Raw genomic sequence first — 20,157 nt, 5'->3', positions numbered from 1 at the left:
ACCTTGTTGCAGAGAATATTGTGGATAATTAGAAATGAATTGTGGTGAACTAGAGGACATTTTTGTTCCTTAGATTCTAATATACAAAAACCTCTCTCAGGTTTGTAACAGAGGTTATGGTTTGGGATATTCGGATGAACCTTTGCAGGCATGATTTCCCGAATTTTCCTGTTTTTAGCTAGTGTTTACAAATGCAGTGTCTGAGCAGGTGGAAATGAATTTTCAAAAACTAAAAGAGTTATTTATTTCCAACAGCATAATTTACGAAAACCTCTCTCATTTTTCTAACAAATGTTATGGTTTGGGAGAAACAAAGGTATTATAAGACCCTATTTTTCAGAATTTCGGGAGGAAAAAGCTCAAAGACATTCAGTGACTTGGAGGTCACCTCATCAAATATGAGTTGCAATCAAATTCGAATTGCTCTTATTTATCAATAGAAATCCTCAAGGAAAATACCAAAACTCTTCAAATACTTTTAGTTACCTTTATTTATGTTCTATTTTTGTAATACAATTTTCAGATATTTGTAATAGCTCTTGATATTTTATCAAGATATTTTGTGAGGAAATTGTATAATTACTTCTTTAATTGAAGTAAGATGTGTGGGTTTTTTATGCCAAGTCCCTTCACTTTGTAATAGCTTCTATTATATTATTTCTAGTGAAATCCTTTCGGCTCTAGTTTGACAGAATTTTGTGTTTTCTAGTATGTCTTTCTAGTGTTTCATATCTTATTTCTACACATGTTTAAAGCATTTATGTGAAGGTGTGGGTAAGTGTAGATTAAGTCTTAATCTCTCTGAAATGGCCTGTAAAATCATAGCCTTTAGAAAAAGATTATCTTATTGGAATATTTGTCCAAGATAACTCTTCTTTGACTTATTTTTGCTTTATGCCTTCTAATAGCCATTAAAAGACACTAGCTTATTGGACTATCTGTCCGAAATAGCTCCTCTTAGAGATGGTTTCAGTTTGGCCTTTAGTTTCCTTTGAATATATTTTGTTAGGCTATAGAAATCTTCTACACGCATCCAAATTTCCCTAGTTATTAAGAAGTCTTTCTAATTGCTTAATTATTACAAATCTCCTTACATTCTTCTATCATAATCCTTGAAAAGCTAAGGCATTCTGTCAGGCTGGAAGTTGACACGTTCTGAAGGGAACTTGTGAGAGAGGCCTTTAATCATGGATAGGGATTGTCATTGATCACCAAACACCCCCAATTAAAACCATAAATCTGGTCATTGTGCTTAAAAGGTTGTTGTTCAGTGACAGGTGAACAGCATTAAACAAAGCCTTGTAACACCTGAGGGATCCCCCTCTGGTTCAAGGGGCAACTTGAACCTAAAGGTTGGTTGAGTTGGTTTCTTGGCGTATTTTTTGCAGCCAAGCACTGCCTATCGGAAACAGGTACAACATCTTGCACCATTGCCGGGGAGCGAAGTAACGAAGATATATTTCTCTCGGGAACGATAAAGATTAGATTTATTCCTTGTTGGTGAGCAAGGAGTAGGCATTTATTATTGGTTTCATTGCTTTCACCTGGCGACTCCACTTTGTCATATGGCAATTCCACTAGGTAACCGAGCCCATTATTTCGAAATTTTAGCTTCCTTTATTGTTATGCAAGGTTCATTGATACTTGCAATCAACAGTATATGTCTCTCACTCTCAGCCATGGTCAAAAATCTAAAATGTCTACAGAGGATGCAGCTTTAAAGTGCATCTGTGAGTATAATTTTCCCATGGGATTTCATGTTCATATTGTATATATTCTTCAAATTTTTAGCTGCTGGCAATGTGGTTTGTCAATAAATCCACTCTGCACTTGGTTACATTAGAAAGCAAATTATACCTAACAGTATATAGTTTTTCAGTTCAGTTAGATAGAGGTGTGGGGATTGAATAGATATTCTGAGTTTCAGTGTGCAGTAGATCAGCATGTTCGTTGCTTATGAGTGGTGCGATTTGAAGAGTATATGATAAATCAACTTATATTTTCAATCTTTAGAAATTTTCAATATTCAAATTTCAATATGAAAGAGTATCTGAATTAGTGCAGGCATATGGTTGCATTTCACAGTTGCAGGTTGCAGTGTGCAGTAGAAGAGTATTCAAATGACAACATTGATCCATGGGGATTGGCTATATTTATACATAAGATGGAAGTTCAGTGGTTGATGGTTTTATGGTATGACTCGATGCCCAATACTAAAGGCATCTGGTCTACTAGTTCTCTGCATCCCACAGGGGGAGTCAGTCCCCATTGGAGCCAATGTTGTAACATATTTAGTTTTGATAATTTAAATTTGCTGATATAATAGGTTTTAGTAGTTTATAAATAAAAAATGGGTTTTCAAGGGTAAATGCACCTTCAAAATGTAAATTTAAGTTTCATTAGCTGGTTGATTTAGTTAATCGTGCATTTAAACATGATTAAATGATGTAATAAAGTAAATTAAAACATGGTTTACAAACAGCTGAAAATGAATTTTAAAAAACTGAAAGAGGTTTATGTTTCCAATATCATCATTTACAAAAACCTCTCTCAGTTTTGTAAAATAGGTTATGTTTTTGGATATTCGGATGAACCTTTGCAGGCATGATTTCCCGAATTTTCTTATTTTTAGCCAGTGTTTTCAAATGCGGTGTCCGAGTAGATGGAAATGAATTATCAAAAACTGAAAGAGGTTTTTATTTCCAACATCATAATTTACAAAATATCTCTCACTTTTCTAACAAATGTTATGGTTTGGGAGAAACAAAGGTATTACAGGACCATATTTTTCAAAATTTCGAGAGGAAAAAGCTCAAAGATAGTTAGTGACTTAGAGGCCACCTCATCAAATATGAGTTGCAATCGTATTCGAATTTCTCTTCTTTATCAACAGAAATCCTCAAAAATAGTACCAGAACTCTTCAAATAGTTTAAGTTACCTTTATTTCTGTTCTATTTTTGTAATACAGTTTTCAGATATTTGTAATTGCTTTGATATTTTTATCAAGATATTTTGTGAGGAAATTGTATAAATACTTTATCAATTGAAGTAATATGTGTGGGTTTTTGATGCCAAGTCTCTTCACTTTGTAATAGGTTCTATTATAGTATTTCTAATGAAAGCCTTCCGGCTTCAGTTTGACAGAATTTTGTGTTTTCTAGTATGTCTTTTTAGTGTTTCATATCTTATTTCTACACATGTTCAAAGCATGTATATGAAGGTGTGGGTAATGTAGATTAAGTATTAATATCTCTGAAATCCCTTGTAAAATCATAACCTTTAGAAAAAGATTAGCTTATTGGGCTGTTTGTCCAAGATAACTCCTCTTTGACTGGTTTTTGCTTTATGCCTTCTGATAGCCATAAAAAGATATTAGCTTATTGGACAATCTGTCCGAAATAGCTCCTCTTAGAATTGGTTTCAGTTTGGCCTTCATTTTCCTTTGAATATATTTTTTTGGGTTGTAGAAATCTTCTACACGCATCCAAATTTCCCTAATTTTTAAGAAGTATGTCTGATTGCTTAATTATTAGGAATCTCCTTACATTCTTCTATCATAATCCTTGAAAAGCTAAGTCATTATGTCAGGATGGAAGCTAACACGTTCTGAAGGGACCTTGTGAGAGAGGCCTTTAATCATGGATAGGGATTGTCATTGATCGCCAACCATCCCCAATTAAAACCATAAATATGGTCGTTGTGCTTCAAAGGTTGTTGTTTAATGACAGGTGAACAGCGTTAAACAAAGCCTCGTAACCCCTGAGGGAGCCCCCTTCGGTTCAAGGGCCAGCTTGAACCTAAAGGTTGTTTGAGTTGGTTTCCTGGCATAGTTTTTGCAGCCAAGGACTGCCTATGGGAAACAGGTACAACATATGGCACCATTGCCGAGGAGTGAAGTAACGAAGATATCTTTCTCCGGGGAACGATAAAGATTAGATCTATTCCTTGCTGGTGAACAAGGAGTAGGCATTTATTATTGGTTGCATTGCTTTCACATGGCGACTCCACTTTGTCATATGGCGATTCCATTGTGTAACTGATCCCACTGTTTCGAAATTTCAGCTGTCTTTACTGTTGTGCAAGGTTCATTGATACTTTCAATCAACAATATATGTCTCTCACTCTCAGCCATGGTTAGAAATGTAAAATGTCCACAGAGGATGCAGTGTTTAAAGTACACCTGTGAGTATAAGTTTCCCATGGGATTTCATGTCATATTGAATGTATTCTTTAAATTTTTAGCTGCTGGCAATGTGATTTGTCAATAAATCCAATCCGCACTTGGTTGCATTGGAAAGTAGATTACACGTAAAAGTGTAAAGTTTTTCAGTTCAGTTAGATAGAGGTGTGGCGATTGAATAGATATTCTGAGTTTCAGTGTGCAGTAGATCAGCGTGTTCGTTGTTTATGAGTGGTGCGATTTGAAGGGTATATGATAGATCAACTTATATTTTCAGTCTTTAGAAATTTTCAGTTTTCAGATTTCAATATGAAAGAGTATCTGAATTAGTGCAGGCATATGGTTGCATTTCACAGTTGCAGGTTGTAGTGTGCAGTAGCAGAGTATTCAAATGGCAGAATTAATCCATGGGGATTGGTTATATTTCTACATAATATGGAAGATCAGTGGTTGATGGTTTTATGGTATAACTCCATGCCCAATACTAAAGGCAGATAGTCTACTAGTTCTCTGCATCCCACAGGGAGAGGCAGGCCCCATTGGAGTCGATGTTGTAACATGTTTAATTTTGATAATTTAAATTTGCTGATATAATAGGTTTTAGTAGTTTATAAATAAATAATGGGTCTGCAAGGGTAAATGCACCCTCAAAATGTAAATTTAAGTTTCATTAGCTAGTTGATTTAGTTAATCATGCATTTAAACATGATTAAATGATGTAATAAAGTAAATTAAAACATGGTTTACAAACAGCTAAAAATTAATTGTCAAAAACTGAAAGAGTATTTGTTTCCAACATCATCATTTCCAAAAACCTCTCTCATTTTTCTAACATATCTTATGATTTGGGAGATGTTTATGATTCGTTAAAGGCATATTTTTCATAAATTTCTCGTTTCGGTCATCATTTTGCATAGCATATTGTGGATAATCAGAAATTAATTGTGGTAAACAGGAGGAGGTTTTTGTTCTTCAAATTCTAATATACAAAAACCTCTCTCAGTATTGTAATATAGGTTATGGTTTGGGATATTCAGATGAACCTTTGTAGGCATGATTTCCCGAATTTTCCTGTTTTTAGCAAGTGTTTTCAAATGCGGTGTCGAGCAGGTGGAAATGAATTTTCAAAAACTGAAAGAGGTTTTTATTTTCAACATCATAATTTACAAAATCCTCTCTTAGTTTTCTAACAAATGTTATGGTTTGGGAGAAACAAAGGTATTACAGGACCCTATTTTTCAGAATTTCGAGAGGAAAAAGCTCAAAGACAGTTAGTGACTTGGAGGCCACCTCATCAAATATGAGTTGCAATCAAATTTGAATTTCTCTTCTTTATCAACATAAATCCTCAAGGATAGTACCAGAACTCTTCAAATAGTTTTAGTTACCTTTATTTGTGTTCTATTTTTGTAATACAATTTTCAAATATTTGTAATAGCTCTTGATATTTTTATCAAGATATTTTGTGAGGAAATTGTATAAATACTTCATCAATTGAAGTAATATGTGTGGGCTTTTGATGCCAAGGCTCTTCACTTTGTAATATCTTCTATTATAGTATTTCTAATGAAAGCCTTCCGGCTCCAGTTTGACAAAATTTTGTGTTTTCTAGTATGTCTTTCTAGTGTTTCATATCTTATTTCTACACATGTTCAAAGCATTTATATGAAGGTGTGGGTAAGTGTAGATTAAGTCTTAATCTCTCTAAAATCCCCTGTAAAATCATAACCTTTAGAAAAATATTAGCTTATTGGACTGTTTGTCCAAGATAACTCCTCTTTGACTGGTTTTTGCTTTATGCCTTCTGATAGCCATTAAAATATATTAGCTTATTGGACTATCTGTCCGAAATAGCTCCTCTTAGAATTGGTTTTAGTTTGGCCTGTAGAAATCTGCTACACGCATCCAAATTTCCCTAGTTGTTAAGAAGTATGTCTGATTGCTTAATTATTAGGAATCTCCTTACATACTTCTATCATAATCCTTGAAAAGCTAAGTCATTCTGTCAGGCTAGAAGTTGACACGTTCTGAAGGGACCTTGTGAGAGAGGACTTTAATCATGGATAGGTATTGTCATTGATCGCCAACCCCCCCCCCCCCCAATTAAAACCATAAATCTGGGCATTGTGCTTCAAAGGCTTTTGTTCAGTGACAGGTGAACAACGTTAAACAAAGCCTCGTAACACCTGAGGGAGCCCCCTATAGTTCAAGGGCCAGCTTGAACCTAAAGGCTGGTTGAGTTGGTTTCCTGGCGTAGGTTTTGCAACCAAGGACTACCTATAGGAAACAAGTACAACAGGTACTAGGCGCCTTTTTGGACCACGTGGTAGCTCCCCTGACAATAAAGGACGGTACATGAGAGGATAATGATGGGGGGGGTAGACTACATCAAAGTATATTCTAGATGACCTGCATTCTCGCTAGGAAGAAGGAGTCGGTTGGAAGCTTAGGCAATCTAGAAAGTTCTTAGCACGCACCTGGTGCAGGAGGTAACAGATGCAAGGGTTTTATCGCATACCGATCTACATTCTTCTACTAGCTAGCAACGATGGTCAACCTAAGGGACTGTGAGGACTTGGAGCCAGAACCATAACTAGAGGATATTCTATTTGTATGGGGGCTGGAGCCAACTCAGCAAAACCTAGATAAGGTCAAGCCTCCACATCAGTCGCCAGCTAGAAAGAATGGAATTACAGGGTTTGAATGGAGTTTAGGGGATGGTTTTTGCTTTACGGTTTCAAGGAAGCCAAACAATGCATCAGAGGGGTTTCAAAGCCTTGACAGTGGTTTGCGGGAGGTTTTCAAGTCTTCAGCGATTTCAGGGATCTAGGTAATAGAGGTGTCGGTGAGGAATCAGGTCGCTTCAACGGTCTTTGGACACTCTGAACCCATTTACCTCTTGGGAGGCCTGGAAGACATAGTTCGAAGTAGTGGTCTATGGGGGAATGAAGGACTAAGATCATGCTTGGTATCAGGAAATCAGGCTAAGGAAGGGGGTTCATCTCAAAGGATTGAGAGAGCGGTGACATGGAATTTAGTCCCTTGGACAAGGGAGGAGGAGGCCCAAATCGCATCAAAAAATCCAACTCTATCAGGGGGTCTACAGGAGGCCATTGTTGGTGAGTGGAAGTCGCTGGAGAGTCATGAATCTTGATGGAAATTAGGGTAGCGAAGTGGCGGTGACTACATACAAGACAAGTAGGGAAATGGGTCTGGGGAAGAACGAGAGTCCGGCCTCTTGGCGACGGGAGGGAGGGGCACAGCTCACGGATCCGAAGTGGAAGGGGTATCAACTGATTTAGGGGAATTCTTATTCCAGTCGTTACTCGTAGAGGAGAGATTAGATAGGATTTTTGAAGATCTGGAATATGTGGGGGAAGAGTAGGAAAACTTGGCATCAGGGTAGAGAAGAAATGGTCAAACCACAGGAGCAAAGCAAAAAATGGGGAAAGTAATAAGGAAAAAGGCGAAATGTCCCAACCTAGTTCGTGGAGTTGATATTCAGTTGGACAAGGCCATGGAGGCCACAAAGTTTATCTTAGCTGGGAGAGCCAAAGAAAGACATTATTCAGCTGAATATATACTTGAATGGACTGACAATGAACAGAAAGGAGTGTCGAAGGCCTAGGTAGAAATCATTATATTAGCTAGAGGTTGGTTCATGGTTCGCTTCAGCAAAGGTGAGATTCTTGAATGGGTGTTCGAGCAAAATTGGTGTTTCGGCATTTCTCCCATAATTTTCAAAAAATGGATGCGATTATTTGATGCGCAAAGGGAGAAACTGAAGGAGATTCTAGTCTCGGTACAGCTCCCAATGCTGCCTCCTCATTTATGGACATAGGATGTATTCAGGGCCATTGAGAACGAGATAGGAACAATCCTAGAAGCAGACATGACATTTCTGGAAACAAAGAACATAATTGTGGCTCGCTTACAGGTAAAATTGAACCCAAGGGAGGGTTTACCGGAAAAAATCAACCTCTAGCTCCAGGGGTATACACATTCTCGGATAATTGATTATGAAGAATTGCCCTTTTGATTCCACACATGTCATAAACACGGTCATATGGCAAGGGATTGTCCATTTGGGTTTCGTCGGAGAAGGTGCCACAAGGGAAATTTGAGGACTGATGAGCAGGGGGCAGCAGAGGGGGAGGAAGCAAGTCAAGCAATGATTGAGGGTGTTCAGAGGGATCCTAATCCGGCTGAAATGGAGATTGAGGGAGTGTTGCCTAGTCTACAGGGGAATCAAGATAGGTCAAGAAGTGAGCGACATCAAGAGGCTCGAAACAAAGTGATACATATAGAACCAGCCTCGTAGTCAGTCAGTATTCCTTTACGCTCCATCACCTCTGAATTTGAATCATTGTTTTCTTTTTATGATGTTGTATCATGGCATGGTCCCTCCATGACTCTATTATCATCTATGGATTCCAAGTGTGAAACCTCCAATTCTTTGGATAACATCATTACTTCAATCCATGTCCTTAGCCTGGAGGTGCCCTCCTCCTCTGCATTTCCCAAGCAATTATGTGTCGTCGTTTTTAGCGGGACCCCACTATAACCTTCGGCCTAGCGACAAAAAGGAACTCATGCCTGCCTCCATGGGTGGGCTGGGGAGTCCTCGAGAGCCCTCTATCACCCGAAAAACTAGAGGAAGAAAATCAAATCTCTCGAAAGCCCGGCTGAAAGCCAAGTTGGACATAGTGGATGGGAAACATCTTTCTTTACGAGGGGTGCTTAGAGCGACGCAGTCCCCTGAGGTGGTTTTTAAATGATCATCCTTTCCTTCAATTGCATAGGTTTTGCTAGCAGCTGTAAAAAGCTAGCCCTTAAGGAATTATTCAAATCTCTTTGTCCGTATGTTATTTTGTTACAAGAAACCCTGGGGGATGGGGACATGGTGAAGGCATATTTGTGTAAAATGATGTTTGGATGGTCATTTGTGACCTTGGATGCCAAAGGAAGATCGGGGGGGCTTGTGGTGGGACTAAATGACAGAAACATAAAACTCCTAAATTCCTGGGGATCGGATCAGATATTGGGGGTCAAGATTTACTCATCTGAACTTGGATCGGAGCTAAATATCCTGAATGTCTATGGTCTGTGTCAGGATAGGGTCACATTTTGGAACTCTTTGTTTCTTAAATCCTTCATGAAGGCCCCAAATTTGGTGATGGGAGGGGATATGAACTTCTCTCTGGGCATGTCGGAGACTTGGGGTCCTCATGCTCAAGCGGACCCTCTGGCTGACTACTTTACAAATAAACTCATGATGGGGAAGCTCATTGATGTAAACTTGATAAAATCCCGACCCACTTGGAGGAATCGGTGAACAAAAGAGGCTCGGGTTGCCAAGAGATTGGACCGGTTTCTGCTGATGGAGGATCTGGTCAACAATTTAACTTTTTTCAGACAATGGATTGGATCTGGTGGTGATTCTGATCATTTTCCTATTATCCTCGAACTGAAAGGGTCTTGCAGAAATCCAGGCTCCCCTTTTAAATTCAATCCTGAATGGCTAAAAGACCTTGCATATAATACCTTAGTTAATGAAACATGGAGGTTTGTGACTGCTGATCAGGGCCTGTCATTAGCCGATATTTTCATGGGAAAACTCAAACGGTTGAAACAGGAAACAATAGCATGGGCAAAGGAGAAAAGGAACAGGGAGGAATATGAGCTTAAACTTATAAAGGAAACACTTGAGACCCTCGAAAGTCTGGAGGTGGATGGCTATGAGACAGAAGAGAAAAAGGAAAGAATCAAACAACTGGAAATTTCAAAAAGGAAGATACTGAGCGGAATGGAGCAGTGGAGACTCAAAAGTAGAGCAATATGGCTCTCGGTTGGGGATGAAAACACAAAATTATTTCAAAATTATGCAAAAGGTAGGAAGAATTGCAACATTATCTAGGAAATGCAGCAACCTGAGGGAGGAATAGCAAAATCCTTTGACAAGATAACAAGCCTGGGTAGGGACCACTTTAAAGGCATGTTCAGAGCTCAAGAAGAAGCCACTATAGAAGAGGTTATTCAAGTGGCTCAATTGTTTCCCAGATATGCGGAAGATGAGGAAAACGATATGATAATGGCATTTGTTACAAAGGGAGAAGTCGAAGGAATTCTCAAAACAATGCAGAAGGATAAGAGTCTCGGGGTTGATGGATGGACTGTAGAACTCTTCCAACACTTTTTTGAGCTTATGGGGGATGAATTAACTGGGGTGGTGGAGGAATTGAGAGTCAGAGGATTGATACATGAACCATTCAACTCAAATTTCATAGCCCTCATCCCCAAAACTGACGATCTAAAGCATTTTGAGGAATTCGATCCTATTTTGCTTTGTAACTGTATCTATAAAACCATAGCAAAAGTTATAAATGTATGCCTAAACCCCATCCCCTCCAAGAACATATCAAGAGAACAATTCAGATTCCTGGATGGAAGACAGATACATGAAGCCATCAGAGTTTCTCAAGAAGCCATGCACAGTATGAAAAGGAGCAAGAAAAAAGGTTTCATTGTGAAGATAGATTTATTGAAGGCCTATGACAGAATTAGTTGGATATACCTTCACCTACTTTTAACCCATCTGGGGTTCGACATTGGTTTCATAAATTGGGTCATGGGATGCATTACAAATGTAAGCTTTGTCATACTTATCAACGGAGTTGCTTCCCCCTTTTTTCATAGCCAGAGAGGGTTGAGGCATGGATGCCCCCTGTCACCCTTGTTGTTCTTACTAGCGGTCGGAGGTCTTAATCAACTAACCATTGCAGCAAAGCACAGATGGGAGATAAAAGGCATCAAAGTAGCTAAAAAAAAAAATTCATCACCCATCTCCTTTTTGTAGATGATATCATGTTGTTCAGTAATGGGGCGAGAGAAGACATCCAACAACTAAAAATCACACTTGATCTTTTCTTAAAAGCTATAGGAATGAGCATAAACGAGCAGAAATCTTCCATAGCTTACGAAGGTTGCTCGGTGGTGGAGATAAACAGAGTCACTACAAGCCTCTCTTATCCAACAATTCCTATGACAAACAACTTCAAATACTTAGGCTTTCACCTGAAGCCAGATAACTATAGAAAACACGACTAGCACTAGTTGTTGACAAAAGTTGAAAAGAGGATTAAACACAGGAGCTATCAGTGGCTTTCAAGGGTTGGCGAGTTGGTACTAATAAAATCATTTGTAATGGCGATTCTGGTTTACTAGATTGCCCCCACATGGGTACCAAAAGGCATTTTAGCTCAGATCAGGAAACTGTGTGGGTGGTTTCTGTGGGTCGATTCAAAAGAGGAGGGTGTCCTTCCATGGGTTGCTTGGGACAAAATAGCCATCCCAAAGGCTTGGGAGGCTGGGGTATTAAGGATCTACCCATTTTCGCATCCTCACTAGTAGCAAAACTGGCATGGAGGCTGATAAGGAAGGAAAACTTATGGACAGTGGTAGTAAAGAGAAAATATATAGACCCTGAACCTATGGAGGAGTGGATTCGCAAAGTAAATAAAAAACCAACCAATGCATCATCAATATGGAAGGCTACTCTAGAATCAATAGGCATAATTGAAGAAGGGTTGGCTTGGATGGTTGGGAATGGGGAAAAAGTAAGAATAGGGGAAAATATGTTTTCTCTCCCAAGGGAGATTAAGGAGTTCCTCAACAATCAAGGCATAACCTCCCTCAACTAGATTGCGGCCCCTAAAGAGTCCTCACTTTGGCAACAAGGTTGGAAAACTGTCATAGCCCTTCAAATTCATCCGCGGTGGAGAGGTATATGGAAATCCTTCATTAGAGACTTGATTCGATCAAATGTCAGGTTAAGAGACCGTCCAAATGAGCTTCAGTGGGTACATTCCCCAAATGGCATGTACTCCCCAAAATATGGCTATGATTACCAGATTGATAGAAGATTCCAGGGAGGCCAACAATGGTGGTGGAGATCCCTCTGGCAGCTGAAGTGCCCAGCAAAAGCAAGGTTGTTCTTTTGGTGTCTCCTTACAAATAAAGTCCTTATTTGGGATAATCTACATAAAAGGAACAAGAACGGACCTGGATAGTATACACTTTGAAAAAATGCAAAAGAAACTACAAACCATGTTTTCCTAACATGTCCTTTCACTTCAAAAGTTTGGGAGCTCGCATTGAATCTCATGGGAATCAGGCAAGGCTGGAGAGGGAAGTCTCTCATGGAGGCTTGGCAACTCCGGTGGCAAGAAAATCAAGAGGAAAATCCAAAAAATATTCCACCGATCATCTCCTGAGGCATTTTGTTGGCTAGAAATAAGGGGATATTTAGGGATGTCCCCTTGGCACCATTCAATCGAATGCGCATCAATTCTTGCTCTACCTCCCACTGGCTACTTCCCCACAAATCTCCTGAATCATAAAGGAAGAACAGATAAACCCTCTTATACCCTGGGCCTATTTTGATGGAGCATCGGATGCTCAAAACAAATGTGGGGCAAGACTGGTCATTTATCATAATGAACACAGGTACTGGAAAGCCTCAGTAGGCCTTAGGGAAGGAACAAACAACTTTGCAGAGCTCCAAACACTGAAACTATTGTTATGCTGGATCAGGGACTTATGGATTGATTCTGTGCAAATCTTTGAAGATTCATTAAATGTTATTAATTAGTTTAATGAGTCAGAGATGTCAAAACCACATTTTGTTCCCAATTATTGAAGAAATTGTATAGATTAAGATGATTTTTTATTACATATTTGTTTGTCACGTCTACAGGGGGTGGAACACCGCAACAAATTTCCTTTCTAAGGGAAGTCTGCAATAGGATTTGGGGACTTGGACAAGAGTATCAGCGTATGATGGTTTGATGTGTGTTCGATCAACGAGCCTATATCAGATGAGATGGTATCTTTTATCTTCTATAGGGACATGGGAGTACCATGAAAGCTTTACTTTTATGCTTCTGTTTTTTTATTATGGTTACGATATACTTTTTGCATTTTTGTATGGATATTAGATCTATTTCGTCAAACAATGATGTAAAACATATTTACAAGAGGGTTGTTTTCTCCACTTAATGGTTTATTGATACTGTGATGATGATAGAGAAATAATTTAGTCCCTTTGGGGAGGGTGTTTTTATAAAACTTATTTATAGGAGGGTTGTTTTGTCCACTTATGGTTTTTTGATACTGTGATGATGATAGAGAAATAACTTAGTCCCTTTGGGGAGGGTGTGTTTTTATATGTCCTCATGGAGGTTCTGGTTTTTTGCAGCAATGTGGACAACATACTTCAAGCATGCTTATAGCATCTACAGATGTAACTTTTTATTTTCTTAATAAAAAAATTATTTTTCCTTTGGAAATAAACAATGATTGAATTCTAAATTTGTTCAATTAATTAAAAAGGTCAAAACCAATATCAAATAATAATTTTGATTGAATTAATCAAATTTTAAATATTTTTTAAGATAAAAATCAAATATAAAATTACTAATAACGATCATTAATTTTGATTAAATTAATCCAATTTTAAATATTTTTAAGATAAAAATCAAATATAAAATTACTAATAATATCATTAAACTATAAATTTGTTATAGTTTAATTAAAATATTATTTCTAATTGAGTATATATATATATATATATATATATATATATAATAGATAAAATAATTTTTTAGTTAAAATTTGACAATATAATTTTCAGCAAGATTATTTTTTTTTTGTTAAGATTAGGCTTCTATTATTTCAGAAAAAAGATTACATAGAAAGTGACTTTGTGTTACCCATCTTCTTGAAGAAATGTCGAACCAATAGCACAAATACAAGACCTTGGTGTTGCATTGTATCCTTCTAAATAGTGCATCAGACACACTTACAAAACTGGGGATACTACGAAAACTAAGATGTGGGCACGCAGACTTGACATTGAACAAAAATAAGGAGAATCAGTATTATAATATTCATGTGAAAGCCTCATTCAGACATTGCACATGCTATGTGGGGATGGACTAGGCCCAAAAGGCCAAAAAGATTTAGTACCTAGTCCCTAAATTTTTAGCAAAAATGTGATTTCTTGTTATTAAAATGCATTATAAATACATAAATAAATTCAGCGACTTAAAAATCCTATAAAATACTAAAACTTTACCCATTAAACAACTTAAAACTTATAATTCTTAAAAATCTCTACCAAATATTATACAATAATAATAAAATATTAAAAAAAAAAAAAGCATTTCACCTATTACATTATAAAATTATGCCGATTATAAACTATTATCCATATTCTGTACCTCGCTATTATCCATACTCGTGTGGTTATTATCAATACTGGTGCTTGACATGACTTTTTAAACCTCTCCATTCATCTTCACATATTTCAACGTAATATAAATATTTTTCAGACTAACAACTGCATCTGACCACCATGGCGCCGACGAAGATAATTGCAGAACCAATGAGAGAACCGATAACTCGCAGTACTAAATTAATTTGATGCTGGCAAGCCCGGTGATGTGAAATTAACGGGAGGAATGACTTGGCCATCGCTAGAACCTTGAACGTTATCTGAGAAAGATGTGGCCGGGTCTCCGTTATCCAAGTGAAGGCTTATACCCTCCATCACTATTTTTGTACATGGAACGCTCCCGCTACACTCAAGTTTTATTGCCTCTTTCGTTGCCGAAGTGCCAGTGATGTCTGTGTACGTCACGTTGTGAACTCGAACAGCGGAACTCTACATTCACCACAACAACAGACGAGGAGACTCAATGCTATGAAACAAATTTGGTACCGAATTTTCCCTTGTTTGAAGGAAATAGGGAGCGAACTCTACTTACATGATTGTTGCATGGTTTTAACGGCTTATTGTGACATGGCGATGGAGCGGCACAGTAATATTGATCGATAATAATGGGATTTGAGACATTAATCATGTTCACATGTTGGAACATTATTCGTTGGGCATACCCAGAACCGCCCTGTATCAACAAAATTAGAGTTTGAGAGTTCTTCCACAATATGACTTGTACTGAATGTATAATTTATCAACTGTGCCTGAATAAATTAGAAGCATTGTTATGATACATAAAGATTTAATATCGGAATTACCTGCCATGTTTTTATGCGTACTCCATTTTGTGTGCCATTGAGAGAAGCTCCATTAACAAACACGTCTGAAACTGTATCTTCTGAATCACCGCTGCCGAGGCTTCCAATACTGCTCATACAAAAACATCATTAACAGTTCCTTCGTGTCTAAGATATAATTTTCGATATTAAACTAGGCGCCACCTCGTTACCTTATTCCGTGTCCAGGCCCACAAACTAGTTTGCTGATTTCAATGTCTGAGCTTTGTGTAACTATAGAAATACAATCATCTCCTGTAGAGTTTGATAGGATTTTGATTATTACAATCTTGTTTTCTGCACAACAGTCAATTATAGCTCAAAAGAGGAAAGTGAAGGATATTATGAGTTATGGTAACCAAAACCAACCTGTTGCAATTGTGCAATTCTGAATCACTACATGTTGAGAGGCGTAGATGTGAATTCCATCTGTATTCGGACTATCGCCCGGAGCAACAATTTCCAAGTTTTCGACTTGAACATGTGTTGACATAGCTATTTCAACATGAATTTTTGGACTGTCTCGGAACTTCAAATCTCTCAAATGTACATTTGAGCAAGAATATACCATAAATGCCTGCATTCAATTTTAGGTTAGCAATGCTAAAAAGCTATGAAATTGAGGTAAAACTGTTAGGTTCATAATCAGTTTAGGAAAATGCTTAAAGAATGTTTAGGTAAGCTTACTGTGGGGACACTCAGGCACATCTGTATAGCACAAAATAAAAAAACAAAAATGTCAATAATAAAATTATTAAAAAAAAACATTATTATATAAAAAAATTAATATAGCAATAATAATTCTAAACAATATTATAAAAACTAATAATAATGATATTTTTTTAACCATAGTTTATAATACAAATATTTAAAAAATAATATATTATTATAAAAAACAATATAATAATAAAAAATTATATATATATATATATATATTCTAACATAACTGAATTTATTTATATGCTAATGAGTTTCGATGGAATGTTAATGTATAATCCTCATGACTAAACTAAAAATAAAAATTTCCTTTTATTTAACACATATAGCTATTGAACTAAGCTACAAAAACACATCATGCAATAGCTATTTATTTTGCCGAGCAATGTGTCTTACATGGTTTTGGTCTCGGTTGCAATCACCATCCCACCATTTCTGGCCTGTCCCATCAATAATGCCTCCGCCATTAATAGTTAATCCTTGCACCTTCGAGAACATGAGCCATTCATTGCGCTCTTGGGGATTCCAGCGACAGGGATCATGTGGGGCGATTATTCTGCCTGATATCTGTTTGATGTTCAGGGATATTACATGACAGCAAACGATGTTTAATTCTTAAAATTTATATGAAAATATATATTGCAAAATGAGAAGATCTGGATTATTACCTGTGCAGTCAAATGGACACTCTTGCAAGGACCATTAAAGTTGATGGGTTTAACCAGGTAGCTTTTCCCATTTGGAACCAGAAAAACAGAATCCGAGCTGCTGTTGCATGCTGCATTCCAAGCTGCCAAGAAGGCCTGATCACATAACTATGGTTAACATTTTTTAAAGTGATCTCATCCATGCCTAATTTGACAAGCTTTTCATCCACTTCGTAGAGATATGTCACGGAGATTTATCAATGAATGCATAAGAAATAAATGAAAAAAAGATCTATGAATGCATAAGAAATAAATGAAAAAAAGAAATTGAGATATAGACTTTTGGTATTTCAAATTGTGTTACAGATAGTTGAATCGATGTATTTTATATATTTTTATATATCTTCTTTTATCAATTTCTTTTTTTGATTTAAAATTCAATAAGATTACATAAAATTTAAAAATGGAAGGACATCATACCAAATGGGATGAATGTTATAATTTTTTATTTTAAATAATAAAAAAAATAATTTTAAAAATAAAAAATAAGTTATATAAAATTATATTTTTTAAAATAAAATTTATTTAAATTATGTTAAAATAAAGAAGTTGGATAAGATTTGTGAACAAAGATAGAGACAAATTAATAATTATAAAATAGAATTCAGTACAGTCATGATCCTTGCATGAAACTGTCATGGTTTTTCACAGAGTAATGGACTTATACTAAGTTGGATCTGGAATAAAATTGATATCATGATGAATAATCTAAGGTCCTTCGCATTGAGAGATTTGTATTTTACAAGAAATCCTCCCATATTAAGAGCATAGGAATAGATTGTTACATAAACACTTATTATTTAGTTTCATAAGAAAGACCCTCTTAATTAGTGTGTATGGATGGAGATTTCAAATATTAATACTAAGAAGAAGTATATAAAAATCTATTACATATTATCTATCAATTGTGCTTTTTATAACATAAATCATCAGGAACAAGAATTGTTTCCACAAAAATATAGAATAGTCGCTAAGAAATAAAGGTAGTGTCCTTTTATTAGGAAACTGTACTAGAAACATAACTAATCAAGCTATTCTTCTAAGCAATAAGAACCTTGTTTCCACCCACTAACATACTCTGAAGACCTTACCAAAAATTTATTTGGTACTAAGCTAATCAAGCTCTATAGGTTGGACTCAATATATAGTAATTATAATAATGCTCTATAGGTTAGACTCAATATATAGTAATTATAGTAATAATATTGGGAACTCTTAGGAAATAAAGAGTAAACTGTCAACGACAAGATATCAGGAAAATATATGCAGCTCATTAAATTCCATTTTTTTTGTTACAGAACACACTGACATAACTCTGGATACATTTATCTACACCAATTTAACATAAGGATCCGTTTAAAAAATTAAAACTACGAATTACTTCGAGAGTAGATATTTATGTTTTACCTGACTGTCGTCGGAGACACCGTTTCCTTTGGCTCCATAGCTATCCACGTTAAAAACTGGTGCAGTATCACATTCCTCTTGTGAGGAAAGACCTGTATAGACAAGTGCGCTGATGACGCATAATCGCGTCCACATGCTGAGGTTTTCCGAGAGTCTGTACACCATATTCTTATCTTACTCAGCGACAATGCAGACGTTAATAAAAAAAAATAAGTGGAGCAGAAGATAAACTAAACCTTTCAGCAAAGCCTATTATATTGGTACTTCAGCTTTTCTGTATTCCTTACTTCATTTTTTATCCTTTTTCTTTCGGCGAAGCCTATTATACTGGTCCTTCAACTTTTCTTTATTCCTTACTTCAGTTTTCATCTTTTATTAAAATATATAAAGATGGTCCTTGCCTTGTCACTAGGAAAGATAAGTCCATTAACATATCTAATTTTAAATTATGTTAAGGTATTTTCAATTTAATATTCCAATTTCTTTTTAAGTATTCTTTGATTTCATATCCATTCATTAAATATTCCTCGCTTTTTCAACATAAATAATTGTTTTCTGATTCTTCATATTTTTGACATTTAGTATATATATTTTACTATTTTTTATCTTTTATTTTTACTCTATATATAATTTAAAAAATAAATTTTATTAAAATTTATTATATTAGATTCATCATTTATTATATTTGTTTAATTTTAAAAAATAAATTTTATTAAAATTTATTATATTAAATTCATCATTTATTATATTTGTTTAAATTTTGCTACTGATTATCAATTTTTATGGGTTATAATTTTTAAAATTTAATTATTCTATATTAATAAAAAAATAATATTATATTCTATTATTTTATAAAGTATACATATTTCATAATATTTTTATAATATTTATTATACTACATTTTATATAATTTATAATAGAATTTTACTTTTACTTGTTTCACTAATTGGTAAAGATCACTAATTTGTATCCCGTGTTGTCTAGGGTGGTTGGGACGGAGCACTATTGCCCTCCCCACCCGGATTAGATTCAGGCCAAACATGTTGAGTTGCTTACGGGCAAAATATGATAGTCTATTGCTGGGTTGCTGTCAAGTGTGACGCAACGTATTGCAAATTGTATATATTGTAATATAATGCTTTTTCGGCGGGGTCCCTCCTTTTCTTAAAAAAAAGTTCTATACAATTAAAGAGTATGCTATGATTTCAATGCCTATACAAATATAGCTTTAAAAAATTAAAAAAATTATAATATGTTATACTTGTATTTACGTTTGAACTGCATTAGTGATCCAAATCAAGGTTGTGTCCAAATCAAGAATTATATATTTTATTTCCTAAAATTTGAATTAAAATATTCAATAACTTTTTTTAATATAATTATTAGTTTATAAAAATACATATATTTTATTTTTAAAATTTGAATTTATATTTGGAAAAAAAATAATAACAATAATTTATTATTTAGTTTATAAAAATGCATATGTTTTATCTTATTAAATTTGAATTTAGATTTTAACTTTAAAAAAAATTAATATATATATGAATTAAAATATTTAATTTATTTTTTTAATATAATTATTAGTTTATAAAAATTATTAATACTATAAAAATGAGTACATGGCATTAATAAAAGGTAATGATTGTAATATCATGGTATACCATAAATTATGTAATAAGATGTTCAAACTTTCAACTAAAATACGGATAAATCCCTGTAAAAAAAATTATAGAAAATAAAAAAATTATTTATAAAATTCAACATTGTTAAATCAAAACAAAATGAGTATGTTTAAGGTCATGTATCCACTTGCTACCTTTGGGGTAGATCTTTCCTTCCTTCCGGTACTAGATGTTGTATGTCTGTATGAGATTGTAGGTTTGCATCTAGTATCTTTATATTTTTTAGCTTCCATGTAGGTTTCCACCTTGTACAGTGTTCTTCCCAACTTTGTGTTTTAAGAATGCTTCTTAGAATTTTTGTACGCTGGGAACGATCCCATTTTGTTACTATTAACATGACATTATCTT

The 20,157-nt window shown here is 35.4% G+C and overlaps 1 protein-coding gene across 1 annotated transcript in view; it reads right to left on the bottom strand.

Annotated features, from left to right (window-relative positions):
- Nucleotides 1–14,319: 14,319 nt before the first annotated feature.
- LOC149249721 (putative polygalacturonase At1g80170) overlaps nt 14,320–20,157 on the bottom strand; it is a 116,214-nt gene continuing 110,376 nt past the window's right edge. The window contains exons 3-11 of the mRNA XM_089458769.1: nt 18,128–18,281; nt 16,682–16,816; nt 16,410–16,580; nt 15,984–16,004; nt 15,666–15,873; nt 15,470–15,551; nt 15,279–15,387; nt 15,008–15,148; nt 14,320–14,904 (exon numbers count right to left, since the gene is read on the bottom strand). Of these exons, the coding sequence (XP_089314895.1) occupies nt 14,656–14,904; nt 15,008–15,148; nt 15,279–15,387; nt 15,470–15,551; nt 15,666–15,873; nt 15,984–16,004; nt 16,410–16,580; nt 16,682–16,816; nt 18,128–18,281 (1,270 nt within the window). The 3' untranslated portion in view covers nt 14,320–14,655. The remainder of the gene's footprint in view (nt 14,905–15,007; nt 15,149–15,278; nt 15,388–15,469; nt 15,552–15,665; nt 15,874–15,983; nt 16,005–16,409; nt 16,581–16,681; nt 16,817–18,127; nt 18,282–20,157) is intronic.

The sequence above is a fragment of the Pinus tabuliformis genome, chromosome 7, assembly GCF_031772625.1.
Source record: "Pinus tabuliformis cultivar Carrire ecotype Pingquan chromosome 7, CPIR1, whole genome shotgun sequence".
NCBI lineage: Eukaryota > Viridiplantae > Streptophyta > Pinopsida > Pinales > Pinaceae > Pinus > Pinus tabuliformis.
Note: the sequence above shows the minus strand (reverse complement) of the source record. Positions and strands in the feature narration are given on the sequence as shown.